Source organism: Pollachius pollachius (assembly GCF_949987615.1).
Source record: "Pollachius pollachius genome assembly, chromosome: 5".
Lineage (NCBI taxonomy): Eukaryota > Metazoa > Chordata > Actinopteri > Gadiformes > Gadidae > Pollachius > Pollachius pollachius.
Window position 1 is genome coordinate 16,434,713 of NC_136938.1, and position 18,993 is coordinate 16,453,705.

Here is an 18,993-nt window from a genome sequence, read left to right on the forward strand (position 1 = left end):
CCATCTGCAATGGCCGGGTTGTGGCCTGTGCTATCCTGTGCCATTCGTGGGCCACAACTGCTAAGTGAGTCTGTACACACCACACTGCTGGTTTATTAAAGCTTTTGCTAGTTTCATGTTATTTAGCAAATTGTATTGGTGCATTGTTTCTATGATGCTTCCACTTCCACCACATGGGGGCAGTATAATAAAAAAACAAGGAAAGCAACAGAATGAAAAGGAAGGGAACCTTATTAAAATAGTGACCACAGACAGGAGAGACACGTGCTCCATTTAAACATGATCACTCGGCTTAGGCTTTAGTGATCAAGCTGGGGTTTGATCCCTCAAGCTTTGAGCTTAGCAGTGTCGCGATGTAGGAGAAATGTGCAATTGAGACTGATTGGGACAGCTAAGCTGCTTCAACACATTTAAAGTGGATTGATGTGATGGCTGTTGATGATCTGAACCTTCAGACTAAGCCAACCACATTTTTATATGGGGCCACACAACAGCATGATGTGTAAATGTCTGGTGATGTCACTAAAGACTGACTTATGATTCCTCTGGCCCCAACATGAATCAACGGCCATATGAGCTTCTTGTCGAGCATCTTTAGCAATTCAACAATTGGAACGGCGGTACGATGGAGATATTGAGAACAGTAATGCAGCCCCTGTATGCTGGAGTCCTGTGTAGACCATGGCACCATTTTAGTTATATGATGGGTCCTCATGGGCGTTCAAGGACAAAAGCTATTTTATTGCTAAACTGCAAAAAAATTGCAGCCATGAAACCAAAACTTTGGTCGAAAAGTGTAGCAAATGAAATGCTTGACAACAAATGTCATTAGTTTTGCATTGAAATGACATGAAAGGGCCAAGAGCCATGTTCAATGTTTACGCCTTTCTTCACTCAACTTCATGTTAATACAAATTGTCAGGGATGGGAAATGTAAAAACAAACCCAAAATAATCCGTTTTTAACCATTTACATCTGAATTTCATTCTAGTTTTTCCAAACTGATTGTTAGATGTTTACTGGGAAAGAATACAACAGATTCTAGCCCCGGGAGGAACAAGTCACTTAAAGTGTAAGTATCAAACAACGACGGTTACCTTGGTGATGAGGGGATTCAATGTGGTTGTGACTGTGGTTCTAATCGGAAAGCAGGAAGAGGATCCAAGGCCACCAGCCAGCTCAGGGAAGGTAGAGCTATAGGCTCGTCATAACAAAGCTATAGGATTTCCTAAACAAATCGGCTATTTGATTCCTTCTCTTCATTCTTAGAAGAGTGGCACAAGCGTGCAGGCACACACACACAAACATGCACGCACACACACACACGCACAGTAATGTTTTCTGTCTTTTGGTTGATAAAGACTGACACAATTTGATCAGTCCTTAAATCCTACTTTGAAAAAGAATTTGCAAAACGAGTAAACCATAAAGGAAATACGATGTCATGAACCGTACACCTTTTATATCAAGTCAAATATATTTGCAATACTTTTTTCAGTTAAAGTTCCAAACAACTATACAGGCCCATGTTCTAAGGGTAGATTGATTGGCTCCCTCCACAGAGAAAAGCACCTTTGAGAAACGGAAACAGAGAGGGAAGAAGGCATGGGGGTGAAAATTCCTTCCTCTGGTTCATAAAAAGCTGTGTATCCTAGTTGTTCATAGTACTTGGTAATCCACATTGTACTACCATGTTAAAAACAAATTTTATTAAGCTAAAACTAAACTCTAGTTAAAAACATATGTTAATGTCCCCTTTTCAGTGTAGGTAGCACAGGCAGGATATCCATGGTAACGTGCGTTGTATTGCACGTAATTGAATGTGATTCTCCCCTGGGGACTTCAAAGGTAAAGAGCGCGATAGTTCAAGGGTCGAAGGTTAGAAACCCCCCCGCCCCACAACACACACACTCACACACACCCACACACCCACCTACACACACACATTCCCTCCTTTTCCTGTTTTGTCTCCGGCTCCTGGGGTCAAAAGGGACATGAGATTGCGGCCATGTGTCCTTGACTCTGGCAACACAAATGCAGCACGTCTCTGTCTGAGCATCCCTCACACACGAACACACACACACACACACATGCACGCACGCATGCACACACTCACGCACGCACAAACACACACACACGTACACACACTGGAATAACTCATTTTTGTAATCACATGCACAGCTTTACATCACAGACAAAAGTATCATACTTTTTTTTTTCTGAACATACATATATGTATACAGTCACTCTTTCTCTCCCTATCTCTCTCTCTCTCACACAAAAAGACAAACACAAGAATACACACTATGTTCCACTCATCAACAGCCAGGACAGAACATATTTGCCTTGATCCACACACACACACACACACACACACACACACACACACACACACAAACATCTCACATTTTTTTTAACTTTGGCATTTGGATAGTTAGAAACACACAAAAAAAGAAGAAGAAAACTGTATGTATACCTTTGAAGCCATTATAGATTGCCAGAAAATGTAAAGACAGTATAATTATGTTAATAATGTTCAAGAAACATCAGTAGATAATAACAATTTTTGCAGATTCAGGGAGGAATAAAAACAAATCCGTGAGTGAGCTGTGATTGGAGGAGGTTATGCACATGTGAGTTGCCCCAGTGCGAAATTACACTGCAACGTGGTCCCGCTCAACGCCCACAACTGGAATTGGCCCCGACAACTGGATACGGTGCAGCTCTAATTTTGGTAACTTTGTTTCTAACCCTATAATACAGGCAGTATAGAGCCACAGGGCCGAGCGGGGGGAGGATGGGATGCCAGGGGCCACTCAAAGTAAAATCTGTCATTTTCAAAGTTAAAGCTGTCCTTGTCTACCAATGCATATGGGATTGTTGACATTCTTTTAAAAAAAAGTATCAGAGAAAGTATGAGAGTTTATAAAAAGAGAGACTTTTTGAATAAGCGTAATCTTTTAATGTGCTTATACTTGTACGTATATTTATCTATTTGTTATTTATTTATCACGTATAAAAAACAATATTTTTTAATTATTTACTGTAAATAGCAATTTATTCAGTAACATCATAACACTCCCCATATCTAACTTGAAGAAGTTCCCAGCCAAGCAAACAGCCATCAAGCAAACAGCTTTTGGTAGCCAAAATATGATAACTTGATGAAAATGTTTGATTCACATTTTTCTTAGTTTGGTAGGTACTCTTCATCTTCAGCAGTCATTTTAATTTGCGCTGTTTAGCTCAGCACTGAAAGAACCAAGTAACCTATGAGTCAATGGGATTATGGTTACTGTTTGGCATTACATTGGCTGCACATGAGCATTAGACAATACTCAAACCCTTCCCCCCAAATAAAGTCGTTATAAAATGTCTTTTTCAATTCAGTATGTTTATTAATGTGTCTAAATGAAGTCTTTAGGGAGAGATCATGCCATTTCCCCCTAATTGTTTAAACACAATGCCATGCCTCAGTATTACTTTGTTTCAGTTTCATATGACCTACAGCGATGACTTAATGGCTAACAGACTACTACTGCCAAAGAAATATAATACCGTTGCAACATCACTGCCAGATCATAGGCACTTTGTTTGGTTGCTTATGATAATGAAGGTATGATCTAAAACAGCAACCACCAATGGAATGTCTTAGTTGTTGGTCCTTGAAGAATTTAATCCAATTGTAATCACAAGATGAGGAAAGGGAGGGTGCATATTCATTCAGAATTGTTTGACTGTCAATAGGATGGAACACTACAAGAGACAGCGTTGCAGCGTTGGCTTCCCTTAAACCTATTAAGCATCGCAACTTGGCAGGCAGATGGGAGCAAAAAGACAACTGGATAGGATCATGCTTTTAATGGTAGCATTGCCAGTGTAAACCCTGGATATCCATGAGGCAATATCCCTCCTGTCACCATCATTCCATCACTAAACTAGAAACCTGATAGTGGTCACTTTTAAAGTATATGGAGCAGGCTTTAAGGTGTAGTTGATTTATTGTTTTTCATACAAGAATACCTATCCCCAAGGCAAAGAATGAAAAGGTAAAGGAATAGGGGAAAACCATTCAGGAAAAGTAAAATGAAGTGAGAGGAAATAATTTACATTTACATTTACATTTAGGGCATTTAGCAGACGCTTTTATCCAAAGCGATTTACAAATAATCTGATTGGAATAACCCAAAAGTACAGACCTTACAGTAAGCGTTGTATACACGCCATTCCCAAAGATTATCTCTTAAGGGGAATTTAACATTACTAAGGAGCTAAAAAACAGTGTAGTAAAAAAAAGTTCAGAAATATGGAATATGAACATTAAATAATACAGGCCATTAGCCAGAAGTCTGAAAGAACGACTGAAGGCGCTACGAAAGACATGCCTTGAATGAAAGATATGAAACACAAGAATTGGCAATTCATTATTTGATATTGTATTAAAAGAAAAAATATGGACAAATGGAAGCAACATAAAAACTATTTCTGTACACTTACTCATCTTCACAAGAGTTTACAAAAGTTGCTGGCCATATGTAAAAGTGGAGTGCCTGTCAAGACTCTGTGCTATTTAGAGGTATGTATGCAGTGCACCAAAACATTTACTAAACGAAGCAGATTTTAGATTGTACATTTGACCAAGAAAAACAATGACTTATTCAAGGAGAAAGCAGAAATAGAGATTTCATTTTAATACAATAGTTACATTATATCATTTCATTTGTACTGTTGTTTTTTTTCTTTAAAATTACATATCAAAATGTCCACCTGAATAACTTATGGGTTCCTTGCTGTCTGTACATTAGATTCAGTATATATAAAAACAGCCAAATACTGCTCAGTCTTCCCTTAAAGGAGGGAGTGGGGGTCAGAATCTTTTCATCTGCCTGCGCTCCTGCCGTCTCTGCTTCTTCTCATTGACTTCCTCCGGGGCTGAGGGAGCGTCAGTCGAGAACCAGGGACCCAGGATGTTAACCCACAATAGGTGTAGCGCCCGGGCGGGTGCCTGCAACAAACCAACCGTCAGACAAACACATATACACACACACAAACATTTTCACACACATACATACATATAAATGTAGAATGTTTCAAGTTGTTTGAAAATCTGCTTCAAAGGAATCCTAGCCTGTAAAATGGCCTTACCAGCAGCCAGAGATACCAGAAGTAGGACGAAATGGTGCTAAGAACTTGTACAATGGCCGTGAGGAGAACGACATCCTTCAAGTGCCTGAAACAAAACAAACAGCTAAGTAACAAATAACAAAACGAGTGAACTGAAAGGAAACTTGTTGCGTAGAGGTCTTAACATCTATCTCCTCACGACCACAGACCACATGTAACTCAAACATCTGTGAAAGTGTGTCAGGGAGCACTCACTCAGCCATGCCCTGTTCCATATTTAAATCTATTCCTCCGTCCAACAGACTTCCATCCTCCCCAAATACTGGCTTGGCCATGGCCGACATGGATCGGTAGCTCCCGATATACACGGCCAGCGCAAACGCCAGCAGCAGCTAGAGGGAACGAGCACCCAATGTATTTGGAAGAAAGCAGTTAATTTTGTAAAATGCAAAGAAAAAACATAATTAAAATACATGGACAGTAGAGGGAAGGCATAATATTAACTTGAGGGTTGCACTCACCCATGTCCAAAACGTGGATGAGCTGTAGAACACCACAATGTTTATAGCAGTATAAATTGCCTGAAAGAGAGAGCGAGTGTGAGAGAGAATAAACAGCAGTGTATTTTAAGTTGGTAACAGATTAAGTATATAACATAACACATAAATCATAAAGATAACCAAAGATCACTTAATTACAGAGAATTACTAATTCATGTTTTTTTTCTCTAACTGGGCCAAGGAATGTTGGCATACTCTCTGAATATAACCACTGACAAACTACATTCTTTAATACATTTGCGATATTATCAAAACACAATGTGAGATGCTTACATTTGCTCCAAGAATTACTCTTGTATAAAACTTGAGAGTCGACTCGTTCTCCTCATAGATCTGCTTTTTGCCTTTCGTGCCAACTTTACCTTTGGGCTGAAAAATAAAAAGCATTATTAAATATTGATGACTGATCTTTCAAGGTACAACTAATCCAATCTTGAGTCTATGCAGAACCAATTGATTTTATTCTCTCCAAATCAGCTGTGCTAAATACTGTAGCATCAGCAGCTATACCGTAATTAGCAGATAGGAGTCAAATTCGAGACTCGATGCACTCATGCATTTTTGTTGTTTTTGGAAGAATACAGTTTTTTGCAGAATACATGTTTTAACTAGGGTAATTTCAATGTAAATCCAATACACAAGGTACAAGAACAACAAAGCATTCAAACAATCTTTACGTGAAGACATTTCCTCATGATTCCTTCCAGACCAATGACGTTTATTCTGGAAGTGGGTTATTTAATAACTAACGTTAAATATAAATACTATGGAACGGGATCAACAGCTAGTGGAACAGTAAGAGCTTCTCAATGAGATAACACATTTTTCAGCAACATTTCAATCATCAGTCAATCGCACACATGCATTGTGGGCACTATCAATGTAAAGTTATAAGCCAAAAATCGGGGCTATTATTCACATAAAGTGGTGACTAGTCAATGTTGAGTTTACTTACTGCCATTTGGTCTACGCCAGAGTGCTATCGCTTGCTCCAAGACAGCGTAGTAAGTACTTTATAGCATCGACCTATATCGGGTCAACCTTTTCTATCGTTTTATTTAGAATTCAAAAAAGTTTGTATCTGTTGTAATTTCTAGTAACACATCAGCATTAGCGTTCATGCACTACATCCGGCGCAGGAATTTCTCGTCAGCAGCTCGTCATCCTCGTCATTCTAAACAAGACAGCGATGTGATTGAGTATAAACATATAAATACAATATAAAGAATGCCTGATTCACCCATTTTTTTTATTAAATAGATAAATAAAACAGATAAACATTGATGGCCAGCGGCTCATAGAGAAATACGCTTACAGACTCCTACGAAAACCTGCAGAAGTGTGTGTGTATGTGTGCGCGCGCGCGCGCGCGCATGCCTGCCTGCCTGCGGTCGTGCTCACCATGGACGTATTAAAGAAGGTGCTCACAGGCAAAATGGAAACATGTGCACTTTTCAAACGACAAGAGTGCAGGCTGCAGTCTTACTGACATCTAGTGGCTCGAAGTTGAGAAGCAATTTCATCAGCAAATGAACGTGCCCATGGATGAGTACAATGATGAATGAGTTCAGTGAATGTCTGGACATTAGATATTTAAGTGTATCGTGTTATTTTAATCCCATCCCTTCAACGCCACCCTTTACCTCTACTTACTTTTCCCCTGCCTCCCTTCTTTTGTTGTTTTGTTTTTAAATTAAACGTGGTTAAGCCAACGTAACGGCATAGTGGTTATTGTTGAATCGAACCCACCCACTTTTCAATTTTATGATCAGATGAGATCAGAGTAAATAATAAAGAAGGTGGAGCAGCTAACATCCCTGTTTAATAATGATTACTGCAGGCACAATTTGGAATGTTCGCATCCCTTAAATATCTTGCTCTCATATTGAAATCTCCTTGAGTTTTAATTATAACCATTATAAGGAACTTTGGGTCCTTAGAGATCGTAAATGCAATCTAGTTTCTAGGTATTTAGAGACAAACCTTGAAAATAACAACCTTGATGACTTTATTGAAAAGCAATGGCCTAATTTTAACTCCAGTTGCTCCATTTTGGCCTAAATATTGCTGGTGAAATGCAATTTTGAATTGCTGGATTTAATTAGTTTTGTATGTTTGTAATGTGTTATACAGTTGTTAAAGTTTACATTAATACAAAAGGATATCGCTTCCACCCTTTTGTTTTCCGTCTTATGTAATCATAACGACCTATTCTCGTTATAGCAAAATCATGTTGTTAGTTGAGAAAATATGTTAACTTCTCACATCTCTTAAAGCTTACGTTAAACACTTTATTTTCAAGTAAAGTCAATTTTATTTGTATAGCCCCTTAATTACAGTAACAGTTTCAAAGGGCTCATACAGACAATATATGCATGACTTGCTTTGTATTTCTCTATTGTTTCCCTTTGGAGATCTTTATCATTAACATTTTGGAAATCAATAGTTTTAACGGTAGTCTTGTAATTGTAAACAGTTTCAATTTATTCCCCTTATACATTCAAGAGGGGAGATACATCTTGGAGTGTAAACTTAAATGAGTAAAATAGTATTTTGAATAATTTCTATCTTTGAGGAATTAATTATTACATCACATATAACATACTCTTTTAATACAATTGAAGACAGCTGTACAAGAAAAAATGTGAGCAATAGCACCCTTATATACAGTTAAATGTTTTCATACAGAGTACACCCTAAACAACTGAATTTAGTTTCAGCACAGACTAAACATTAAAATGAGATCCCATCCCAAATTTCAAAAGGAAATTATGCCTATTTGACTGAGATTATAGCAATGTTAAAACATATAATTCTGCAAATGTCAACATTTATTGAAAGAAGAAATTAATACCATTGACATGAAAAAAATAATCTTATTAAAAGCATAAGGCAGCAATGGATAAAAAATACAGTCTTCTACGGATCTTTTCAGCAACGTCATAGATTCAATGGGATGTTCTCATCATATTTTAGTATTTTGAAAACCATTTATGAAAATATCCATTCAGTCAGTGTCTACATGAAGAATTGTCCCAGTAGGTTGGCTATGCCAAGCAGGATCAGAAGACTATGGAAAATGGCTGAGGGCCATTTAAGCTCCCCTTGCCTCTTGAGCGATATCATGTGCACTAAAGCAGGCAAGACAAAGACCAAGGCCAGGCCACATGTTGCACCAGAGTACCTGCACGTGGAAACAGAGGAAAACAATTAGAGGCAGTCGATAGACCCTTTTCACAGAGGTGTCATCATAGAACAAACATCGGTGTTGCTCATGACACTAATCATGGGTCTGCTACTTTTATGTATCAGGGCACAGGTAATAAAGGCTTATAACTTGTGAAGATAATCACTGGTCATTGACCATTGCTGGTGCTTTGAAACACATACTGGTAAATGAAAGCCTGCCTGCCTACCCAATGTTAATGCTTGGGGCTACACCAGTGTTCGCCCTGCTATGACAGCTCTGATCTGTGAAAAGGGCCATGGTCATGGTGTGCCATCTTCACTTATAAAGTCTACATCTTGTGCCTGGTAAATAAAAGTAGCGAACCCATAATTAGTGTGATGAGCAACACCTGTTTGTTTTCCTAGATTAAAACCTCAGGGAAAAGAGTCTGTTACTACGTCATGCAAACTGCATAATGCCAGTGAAAAAAGAGAAATAGAAAAGCAACCTTATGATGGATCCAATGTCAGGATAAAACTTGGCCATGAGGACACCAGCAGCAACAATGAAGATATTCAACGTGATGACGTGGAAGAAACTGAGGAGACAATCAGAATAAAAAAAACAGCCCAGATCAAAGTCCATGGTGTGATTTTAAAGAGTTGAATTTTGTCTAATTTAATATCAATCAAATAATAACTTTGGTTATGCAGTTACCTGGGGTAGGAGTTGTCAAATAGATATCCCATTATCTGGACCCGAGCTAGATAGCCGAGCAATGGATAAACTGTGGTCATCTGGAATAACAAAAATGCTCGAGCAATAAACACCAAGACGTCACTGCTAGGGAAGTTGTCCAGGAAGTTCTACAAAGAGTAAAAAAACGGAAAAATAAATAGGTTATTACACATCCCAAGACCATGCGTTAAGGAAAGGTCAATAAAAACGTATCCTATTGACAATGATGATAATATATAATTAAAATGTACAGAAAACATTTCACCCACAGTTGTGAGGGCAAACACGCCTTTTTTAATGAGAGGTCAGAGTGGCATGACGGTTCGAGCTGACAGGAAGGTGACGGTATGTCGCCCTACAGGGCTGCGGCCCTTGAGACGCCTCACTTTGGTTTGGGGTCACTGACTGATAAATGATTTATCACACTCACACATTTAAATCACACCGATTCACTTGACTATTGAATAAAAAAATAATAATGGCACATTATTTTCCACAGCTGTTAAATTGTTAGATGCATGTTTATTATATCTTTAATGAAGAGGCCTTAGGGAGTTCGCTGCAGGTGCTACTACGCAAGTGGAGGAAGAAAATTTGAAAGGGAAGAGTAGAATTCTTACTGGTTCAATGCAGTCTTTGGAGAATGGAGGTGAGGGAAAAGATGCAAAGATCAACACTCCCACATAAAGATAGGTCAGTCCAACTAAAAGATAGGCCACAGAGAGATCCCGGATCTGCAAGCACAATAAAAAGTACAGTTTAATTACCTTTAAATGTTAGACTAGCTAACTTTTTTACGTCTTTTCATATTTAATTTAACCGCACCTACAGTTCATATTTTTCAAATTTGGTTTGATATGTTTGGGACTTCTGTTTCTGCCTTTTTTGAAGACCTCTTAAAAGGAACACTTTTTGGGAAATTGGCTTTATGTCGAGTATATATATTGACCCCATGCTGTGGTCAATATTTATTTAATAATTTAAGTTAATAGGGTTAAAGTTTAGAAAATAATTTATTTCAAGTGATTCCATCTCGTTAAAAAGATGTTAACATATCATTATCCATTACCAATACCAGAACTCTGGTCCCGATGCCCAGGGTGAGCTTCCAAGATACTGTCTTATACCTCATTTATTGCACTCATGCAAAAAGAAAAAGTAGCATAAAGTTGGCATTGGCCATAACCATAGGGATAATAACTAATGACACCCCAATTTTATTGTGAGAGAACATACATTTTCTTGGACAATCACTGCTCAACAAGGAATACAGAGGGAGCTCTGTATAAAAAAATAACTCACATTGTTTTCTTGATGCCTATTGTTCTTCATCAGGGTAATGATACAATTGTGGATGAAAAAGGCCAACGTAAGAACACCGGTCAGCTGAGGGAACAGCGTCCTGAACTCTTGGAAATTTAAAATTGATACTATTAACTTTATATATAAAATGATGTGATGTAATCAAATGCATTAAACAATGTATTTAAGAAAAATGCAAAAAAAAAAAGGTAGAAAAAGTGTGCCACTGCATTTAAAGGGATACGCCAAGATATATGTAAATTGGAGTTTGACTTGAGAAATTTGGAATAAAACAACTCGTCTGAATCTGGGTAAGGTAGTAAAACGTAAATGTACGCATTTCTCAGCGTATCCATCTAAATGCGGTGGTCATCACTTAATAACAGAAACCAAACTTGGGGCATTTTATGTCGGTCCAATTTTTCAGTTTTAGCTACATCAAAAAGAGATAATTTCAATGAACACAACTTTACCTGCAACAAAGAAGTCATTTGAGTTAAACCAGTGGAATTCCAAGTGGAAGCCCAGCTGAATGGCCTTAAGCGTGACCAGAAAGATCAGGTACATTACTGATATAGTACCTAAACAAATAAGATATTGCATCATGGTTCAGATTTGCATTTCAAGCAAAATTTTAGACTTGTTACATACAAGTTACATACATCACATCCTTAAGGCCGTTTCTACTGTGAAATGCAAGTCAAATCTATATGGAACATTAAAGTTGTTTTTTCAATGATCTCGTTATATTGTCTTTGGCGGCACCTATTGGTGAAAAAGAAAACTGAATGCTACACGTACAAGACAGTGGGAGAGCACTAACTATGCCGCTCTAAGATTTGAATGCATGATGGAAAAGTTGCCACAGACACCCAGTTCTCAAGATTCAATATAGTGCAAATGCAAGGGCTTTCATCAGTTGGCGCAATAAAAATTGTGTTACTTAAATTTAATTAATTAAAATCTTAGGAGATTTTTGAGATTGCCACTTTAATATAAAAGAAAACATTTCTAATAGTAAGTTTATTAGACAAAATATATCCATTAACCAATGTTTCTTTCTTTGCATGTTTATCAGTTTATGTGTCAAATCAAGAAAAATATACTACAGTACTGATCATATTCTTTTTTGTGTGTAGTCCTATCATAATGCAAGAGAAAAGGTGTGGTTTATAAAAACTTACCCAAAAATGTGAACCTTGCGAAGAAGGAGGCTGAGCGAAAGTTCAGCAGAGGCAGCAACAAGATGATGAGGTAAAAGGGTATTGTGTTGGTCTTGCTCCACCAAAAATGAAAAAGGGCATCTGAGGTATTGTTAGAAGTGATGCTAATATCCATGGAGCTTTTGTGGAGTTGGTATGGACAGATGACTGTTGACATAAAGGGAAAAAAATAAATAAATAAACTAAAACATTCTTTGTGAAGAAAGGATTTTCAATAGCTCATCAAATTGAATACATTAGCTATCTCAATTATTTGGTAAATTAAAAATAAATAGCTACGTTCAAGAACATCACAGAATAATAACGACCATCATATCTCTGCATGAAAGCAAAAGAATATGTAAAGTACCAATACCATAAGTGATAAAGCATTTTGTCCGGAACATCTATAAAGTCTCATCATTAAATAGTTTTCTTAATGAAAGTAAAAGCTTTGGGTCAGTTGCATATCAGTATGTGAGAATGAGTATGTGTGATTGTGAATGGTCCGTTGGGGGCTGCATCGTTTCTATTATGTCAACCAGAGGAGCTGGTATTCTCACAACGATGTGCTGTAGCACAACGCTAGGATAGCCGCTTCGGACCACTCTTCACACTGCCAGCAGACGTATTCTCTGATAGATCTTTGGATACCCGGCCAATAGCTTCTTGCCACTAATCTCTGTAGGGTCTTCTCGTTGGCAAGGTGAGCCCTATCAGATGGGTGTGAGCCTTATTTAATACCTTGGGAACATAGTTTCTGAGAATCAGCAGCTGGTTAACACATTCCCCTACTGTTACCCAGAACAATATAAGGCAGCAATTAGGTAGGTATCTCCCTTCAGAAACCACACCCAGGCTCCTCTGGGCTGTCACATCACAGTGGGCACCGAATCACATGAGCTATGAGACAGATTTATCATCGATAAATTCTTTCTGTAGCACACTTGGTCCTCTATAGTTCACGTTCCCTTTGAAGTGAAATATTGAAAAAATAAAATAATAATAATAAATAAAAATAAATATATATATATATACACATTTTATTTTTATTAATATATATATATATATATATATCTTTTTTTTAACAGCAAGTTTGAAAGGAAATTATAGAATAAACAAGGAAGTCTTGCAGGCCGCCAGCCCTTGCAAGTACTTCTGTTTTATTCTAGCTTTGTATTGAAATACACCCGACCAAATTTTGACAGACAAAGCTCAAACTAACAGTACGACTGCAGAACACTAAAACAATTATTTTCCTGCATTGTTCGAACAGCTGCCCAAAGATTTGACTCACTATTTTTTTTTTACAAATATACCACTCAACAGGTTTGAAACTGTAGTGTAGATATACTTAACTTCTGTAAAATACCAATTAACTAAAAAAGGTTGTCGAGCAGCCACAAAAGGTCTATTACATAAGCTGTGCTCATCACAGTGTATTTCATTGCATTGTAAAGCCAATGTTGAATTTATTTTGAGTGAAAGTTTACTCAGTCCCATAACAAAAAAATAGTTTACGTAAACGGGATGATGCAACAATTGTTTGCCTGTAGTTCCATTATTGTGTTGTGATTACAGAGTTGCATTTTGATCTCTTTCTTGGATATATGGTTGGCAAAAGCCCTACTCATACACATGTTTGGGATTCAAACTGGATACCCTAAAAGTGGAAGTTGAACAGTCTGAGCCTATACTTCTATGGTATATGAAAGATGACGTCTTACCCGAGGTATTGCTTCCGAAGTCAGGATCAGATATGTTATGCTCATAGTCTGAAAGTCAATCGTCAACAAAAAAAAATATATATCAAGAGCTTTGTTGCAGCCCACATTATTTACGGCATCATTACAAATATGCACCATGGCATGAACTTACTGTATATGAATTTGCCAGTGTTGTAGAGAAAGTTGGACATAAGGACCCAGTAGACCACCATTGCCCCTAACAGTGACACCAGTGAGAAAACCAGGCTGGACAGCTGTCCACATTTACCAAAGTAATACCTGCACACGTCAGGGAATTCCCAATCAGATGTGTCAATGTAGGCTAGGAAAATGTACAAAAATAGAAAGACAAGTTATGTTTCTGTATATCCCTTGAAGGACACAATTCAAATTTGATGCAGCATTCATTAAGTATCATTGAATACGTGTAGGAATTAAAACATATTTCAACCCATGTTTTCGTCTTCCCCTTAAAGCCCCATATAAAATGTTTAGCTTTGTACATTCACGTGAAGGGTATTAATAAGAAGTAACGACTATTTGATGAACGATTTTATCTATACGATATACTGTATATCTCTCTCTCACAACCTAACTCAACTTACGGATTGACTTGGGGGATTTCAGGACTCTGTAGCAGCAGTAGAGGGTCAGAAGCCCCATAGCGCTCAGAATAAGAACTCCTAGAGTGAAGCCAGCCTGAGAAACACTTCAGTCTTTAATTTTTTACATTTTTACTGCAGGATAAACAAAAAAACATACAGAGGTAAGCAACAGTGTATTAAATGTGTCAACAGTATGGAAATTACCTGTTTTATACCCCAAGGTATACTCAGTATAGACGTGCCCATCATTGTATTCCATATTGCAAATCTTTGAAGAAAAACATCAAGCATCATGAATAATTAAACGATAAGGTCAATGAGTTTAAAGGACTCCCTTTCCATGATTACTTACATTGTGACAATACTTGGGTTTTTAGAGGCGCCGTCACCTCCTTTCACTTTGAATGCGGTCCCTAAAGGGCTGTAAATGTAAATCTCTTCCGGTTGAGGTATGACATGGTCAGGGGGACTCTAATAGAAGGATCATAAAAGTACAGTTTTATTTGAATTTGATTAAAATCAGATTTCACATCAGTTATCAATGAAAAAGGAAATAAAGAAGACAGTCCTTTGTGGGCATGGAGCTACCACACAGAACTGCTCACTTCAAGGAAGCCATACTTTTCATTTTCAAGTTCAAGCTTATTTTATAACCTTAAAAAAAAACTATGTTTTACCAAAATACTGTACGGATGTGTCCAATACATGTTCAATCAGAAGCGAAGGGGAGGATCAATGAACAAATGATTATTTATCTTTGAAGAAAGGTAAACTCACAAGATAAGCTTAACTGATATCATCGTACCATCTAAAAATGGTACCATATAGGTTGTTTTAATGGAAAAATAAAATACCCATCAAAACAAAGTGACATTTAAAAAAAAGTGTGGTTTACAGAAATCATCTAGTGCAAATTTTGTACTACATAACAGCAGTTTGTATAGTAAAGTATGCAAATGTATGAATGCAGGTTAAGTGTTTGGTGCCCATTCCCAAACAACACAATACATTGCTATAAATGGGCCACACACAGACACACAAAAAACGTCAAGTATGTAATGCTATATAAAATGCATGAGTAAGCAGGGAAGGAGGGTTTTAGATTGGGTGATTTAGATACCAGTAGTCTGTCTGACGACCCAGTCAACCGACTGTAGTAGTGTAGTCTGCTGTTCAGAATAGAAGCCTCAGATGAAACCCGCTCCCGCAGGTCATCTTTTACTATGTTCTTGGGCTCAACATGAAAAGGTCTGGAGAAAGAAAGAACACATTTTTAGATTATTATTTCTCCAATTCATTATTTGTTAAGATAGATACTAGATGCTGGTTATAGATGGTGACGTAACTTGTGTGGCGAGATACATATTATACACTTTTAAAAACATACTTCAATTTCTGCCAGTGGCCATTAAATTCTACACATTTCACCTTTAACGCAACCCACTCCTCTCAATCTATTTAAAAACACATTTGTGAAAGCACTGGATGAGGATGACATTTGGAGGATCAGCAATGTTGAGCATGCTTCTGATAGCTCGGTTGTTTCTGTATTGTTGAGCTTCCCTTATTTATAAATAAAACCCATTTAGCAGCATCAGTTAACAAGAATTAGTGCATAGCGGAAAAACGTAGTTACAAGATCATCTTTTTCTGCTACTGCCACCACATCTTTATTATGACAAGAATATGAAGTGGTGCATGATGTAAACCTGCCTTTTAGCTTTGCAGTCCAAAAAGTCAGTGGAATCCCTCCGGTCTGAACTCTCAGACGTTTGATCTGAGCTTACAAGTGGTTTCCAGTCCTCGTCCATGATGCTTGGTTAGTGTCTTGAAATCATTACCCAACTGAGGCTTTGATTGTATAGGTCTGAGCAAATGAAACAGTAAAGAAAATATATTTGGAGGCTTAAAAGGTCAGTTCACACATGAAACATGTTAGCTTTATCTTTTGAATAATTTGCGTTGCGTGTAATTCATGATAATGCTACTGGAGTGACGTTATTGTGTTTTATAAGTTCACACTGTGTGAACCTGTGTTCCTATTTAGAGGCAGTAAAGTAGCTGCCACTACAGTAACAAGCATGAGCAAATGTCCTTTTTTATGAGATGTGTTGTTGCTGGTTATACAGCAACTTGAATAAAGCAGCTTGATGGCAAGCTACCCAATCCTTGGACCCTGGTTTCGAACACAACCTATAGTTGTGTGGCTTTCCCAGCAGAGCGTCTAGCTTGGCTAGGATAGTCTTCGAAAACTGAAGTTAAGGGTTTTCTAGTTCCAGGGATGTGTAAAATTCCCCTTTCTGAAGTTCGAATAAAGGTTGGTGGTTTAGTGAATAATCGACTATTCAAATTTGTCCACAGGGTCAGAAATTAGAACCTTGCAGGTGCCAAATGTGGTTCAAAGTGGCGTTGCAAAACCGATATCCTGAACTAATTCACTAAATAAAGATGTCTACACTAGTCAATCTGTGGATGCTTGAATACTTTGGTTACGTCGAAAATGTATCCTTTAAGGAAATAAGTAGCCAAATCTTAATGATGTCCTGATTGTAACTATCAGGCCAAGTGTTTTAGCATGCCGGCTAAAATTAAGCCGGCATGCTAAATTAATTTGCTAAATTAATTTAACCCAAATAGGCAATATTTTTTAAGTATTGCTCCATGGCCATAGCCAACGGTTTTAGCTATTCAAATATGTGCATTAACAATTTCGTGTGCAATACATACTCGTCAGCCATTATTTTCATTAAATGTATTTAGCATAGTTTAACATTATTGAGTAATTTCAATGCAAAGTAACTACAGTTTTAAATAACAGTCATTTATATCATGAGCAGAGTAATTGTGACAGAAAAAGTATAGGCAGCATTATCTGAATATTGCAATTAATTAGTGAGTTAATCTGTTGGCCTTTCAAGTTAAATATATAGTCCCCTCCCCTGGATATTTTCTACTTGTAGAAGTGCAGCCTGTTGTCCTCTTTATTATGTGCAGGCATTGCTATTTTTGATTGCAAACGTTTGAAGTATGCATCAAGCGTTGTAGTGTTACAAGCAGTGAAAAGCAAAATACAATGTTATACGTTATAGACAACACAAGGATAGACTATTCACCAACTATTTAGACTCGGATGCGAATCTTTAGACGTATTTATGAAAGATTAGTTTGAGTTTAACGTTAAAAGTTATTATGAATTGATATCCGATAAATTCGATAGGTAACACTAAATCGTGGTGTTGTTTGGGTTACTTACCTTTCAGTGTCACGTTTCTCAAACTAACAGATACCTAACGTAACCCTATAACAATATTTCTATAGACTTGATAGTATGGTAAACAACGTTTTCTATAGATCACAAACAACGCTCAGTGAAGTCTCAGCACAATTGATTTCCGCTCTCATTCACGTGACTGTTTCTGTTGACACAGCAGTGAGCCCAGTCCTTGCGACACTGAAACGTGTGGACCTGGGGGTTGGTGGTACCAAACAACTGGGCGGTGCAAAATAAATAGGCGGCATAACAGCTTCTCTCTGATTTGTTCGTGAATGTTGTCTGTCAGACATTGGTGACTAACCGACCAATAGCCTCCATGTCCAGGTACTTCCGCCCGGTTCTGCGCAAGGCAGTTTACGTGACTTTCCTCACTTCCGTACTACTTGTAGGCAATTTAACAGACTAAAGGTCAGATAACCGGTAAAATTATTATCCATATAATTTAGATTAATTTATTCAAAGCGCATTTTGGAGGTCTTTGTGTCGACATTTTAGTATTTACTACATTCTGGATTTGTTCATACTTTTCCCATTTGAAACATAACTTTGTATAGGCTATAGGTATCCTTGGGGACCAGCCGGTTAATGCCAGAGGTTTTAAAAATACCACATCCATGCAACAGCTCCTACTCTGGTAACAACAATTACACATGTGCATTACTTGATTTCTGTTGAGGAACGATTCCCAGGGCTCAATGCTCCCCAAAATGATATGCCACATAATGGGAACATGATAAATGACACTATGGTCCCCAGTTCTACATATGTACTCGTCAAGGTGTCCTACCTTCCCCAACTCTATATAGCACATAATGGGATCCTGAAAAATATGTATTTGCTTTATATTGCTACTGGGCCACAGAACGTGGGTAGGAAGATTAGCCATATGGCAGCAGCAGGCGTGAGGTGACATGAAGCTGGACCAAAAACTGTGTGGCCTTCTCGGTGAGGCACGGACGTATCCTCCTGAGCAGGGGCGTAGGAATGAGTTTAACATTGGGGGGGACACATATCGGAAACCTGACAGATCCGGTATAATTTTTAGGTGGGACAAATGCGCCTGTCTCCGATATTGGAGGGGACACGTCCCCTCCGTCCCCTCCGGTTCCTACGCCCTTGCTCCTGAGGTTGTACAGCATGATCTGCAGGAGCGTGCAATCGCAGAAAGGGGACAGTTGGTCATTCAGTGTCAAAACACCACGTTGGATTTTCGCAGCGCTCTTTCTGCAGGGAAAGAGGGTGGTTCTGTTAGCATGCACTGAGTCAGACAACCAGGGCATCAGGCAAGCTGG

General features: G+C 38.0%; 2 protein-coding genes across 2 annotated transcripts; both read right to left on the reverse strand.

Annotated features, from left to right (window-relative positions):
• Window positions 1-3,993: 3,993 nt before the first annotated feature.
• On the reverse strand, window positions 3,994-6,801 carry tmem208 (transmembrane protein 208). Its single transcript, XM_079736783.1, has 6 exons — window positions 6,640-6,801; window positions 5,958-6,053; window positions 5,646-5,705; window positions 5,380-5,516; window positions 5,146-5,230; window positions 3,994-5,005 (listed from the first exon to the last, which is right to left on the reverse strand). The coding sequence occupies exons 1-6, from the start codon at window positions 6,643-6,645 to the stop codon at window positions 4,868-4,870; spliced, it is 522 nt and encodes a 173-aa protein (XP_079592909.1). The 5' UTR covers window positions 6,646-6,801; the 3' UTR covers window positions 3,994-4,867.
• A 1,326-nt stretch (window positions 6,802-8,127) lies between these two features.
• slc38a9 (solute carrier family 38 member 9) lies at window positions 8,128-17,861 on the reverse strand. Its single transcript, XM_079736141.1, has 15 exons — window positions 17,681-17,861; window positions 16,141-16,294; window positions 15,548-15,677; window positions 14,780-14,898; window positions 14,632-14,695; window positions 14,428-14,521; window positions 13,974-14,144; window positions 13,823-13,870; window positions 12,078-12,263; window positions 11,367-11,474; window positions 10,894-11,000; window positions 10,212-10,325; window positions 9,571-9,719; window positions 9,362-9,451; window positions 8,128-8,868 (listed from the first exon to the last, which is right to left on the reverse strand). Exons 2-15 carry the CDS (start codon window positions 16,236-16,238, stop codon window positions 8,703-8,705), a joined length of 1,644 nt encoding a protein of 547 aa, XP_079592267.1. The 5' UTR covers window positions 16,239-16,294; window positions 17,681-17,861; the 3' UTR covers window positions 8,128-8,702.
• Between the last annotated feature and the right edge of the window lie 1,132 nt (window positions 17,862-18,993).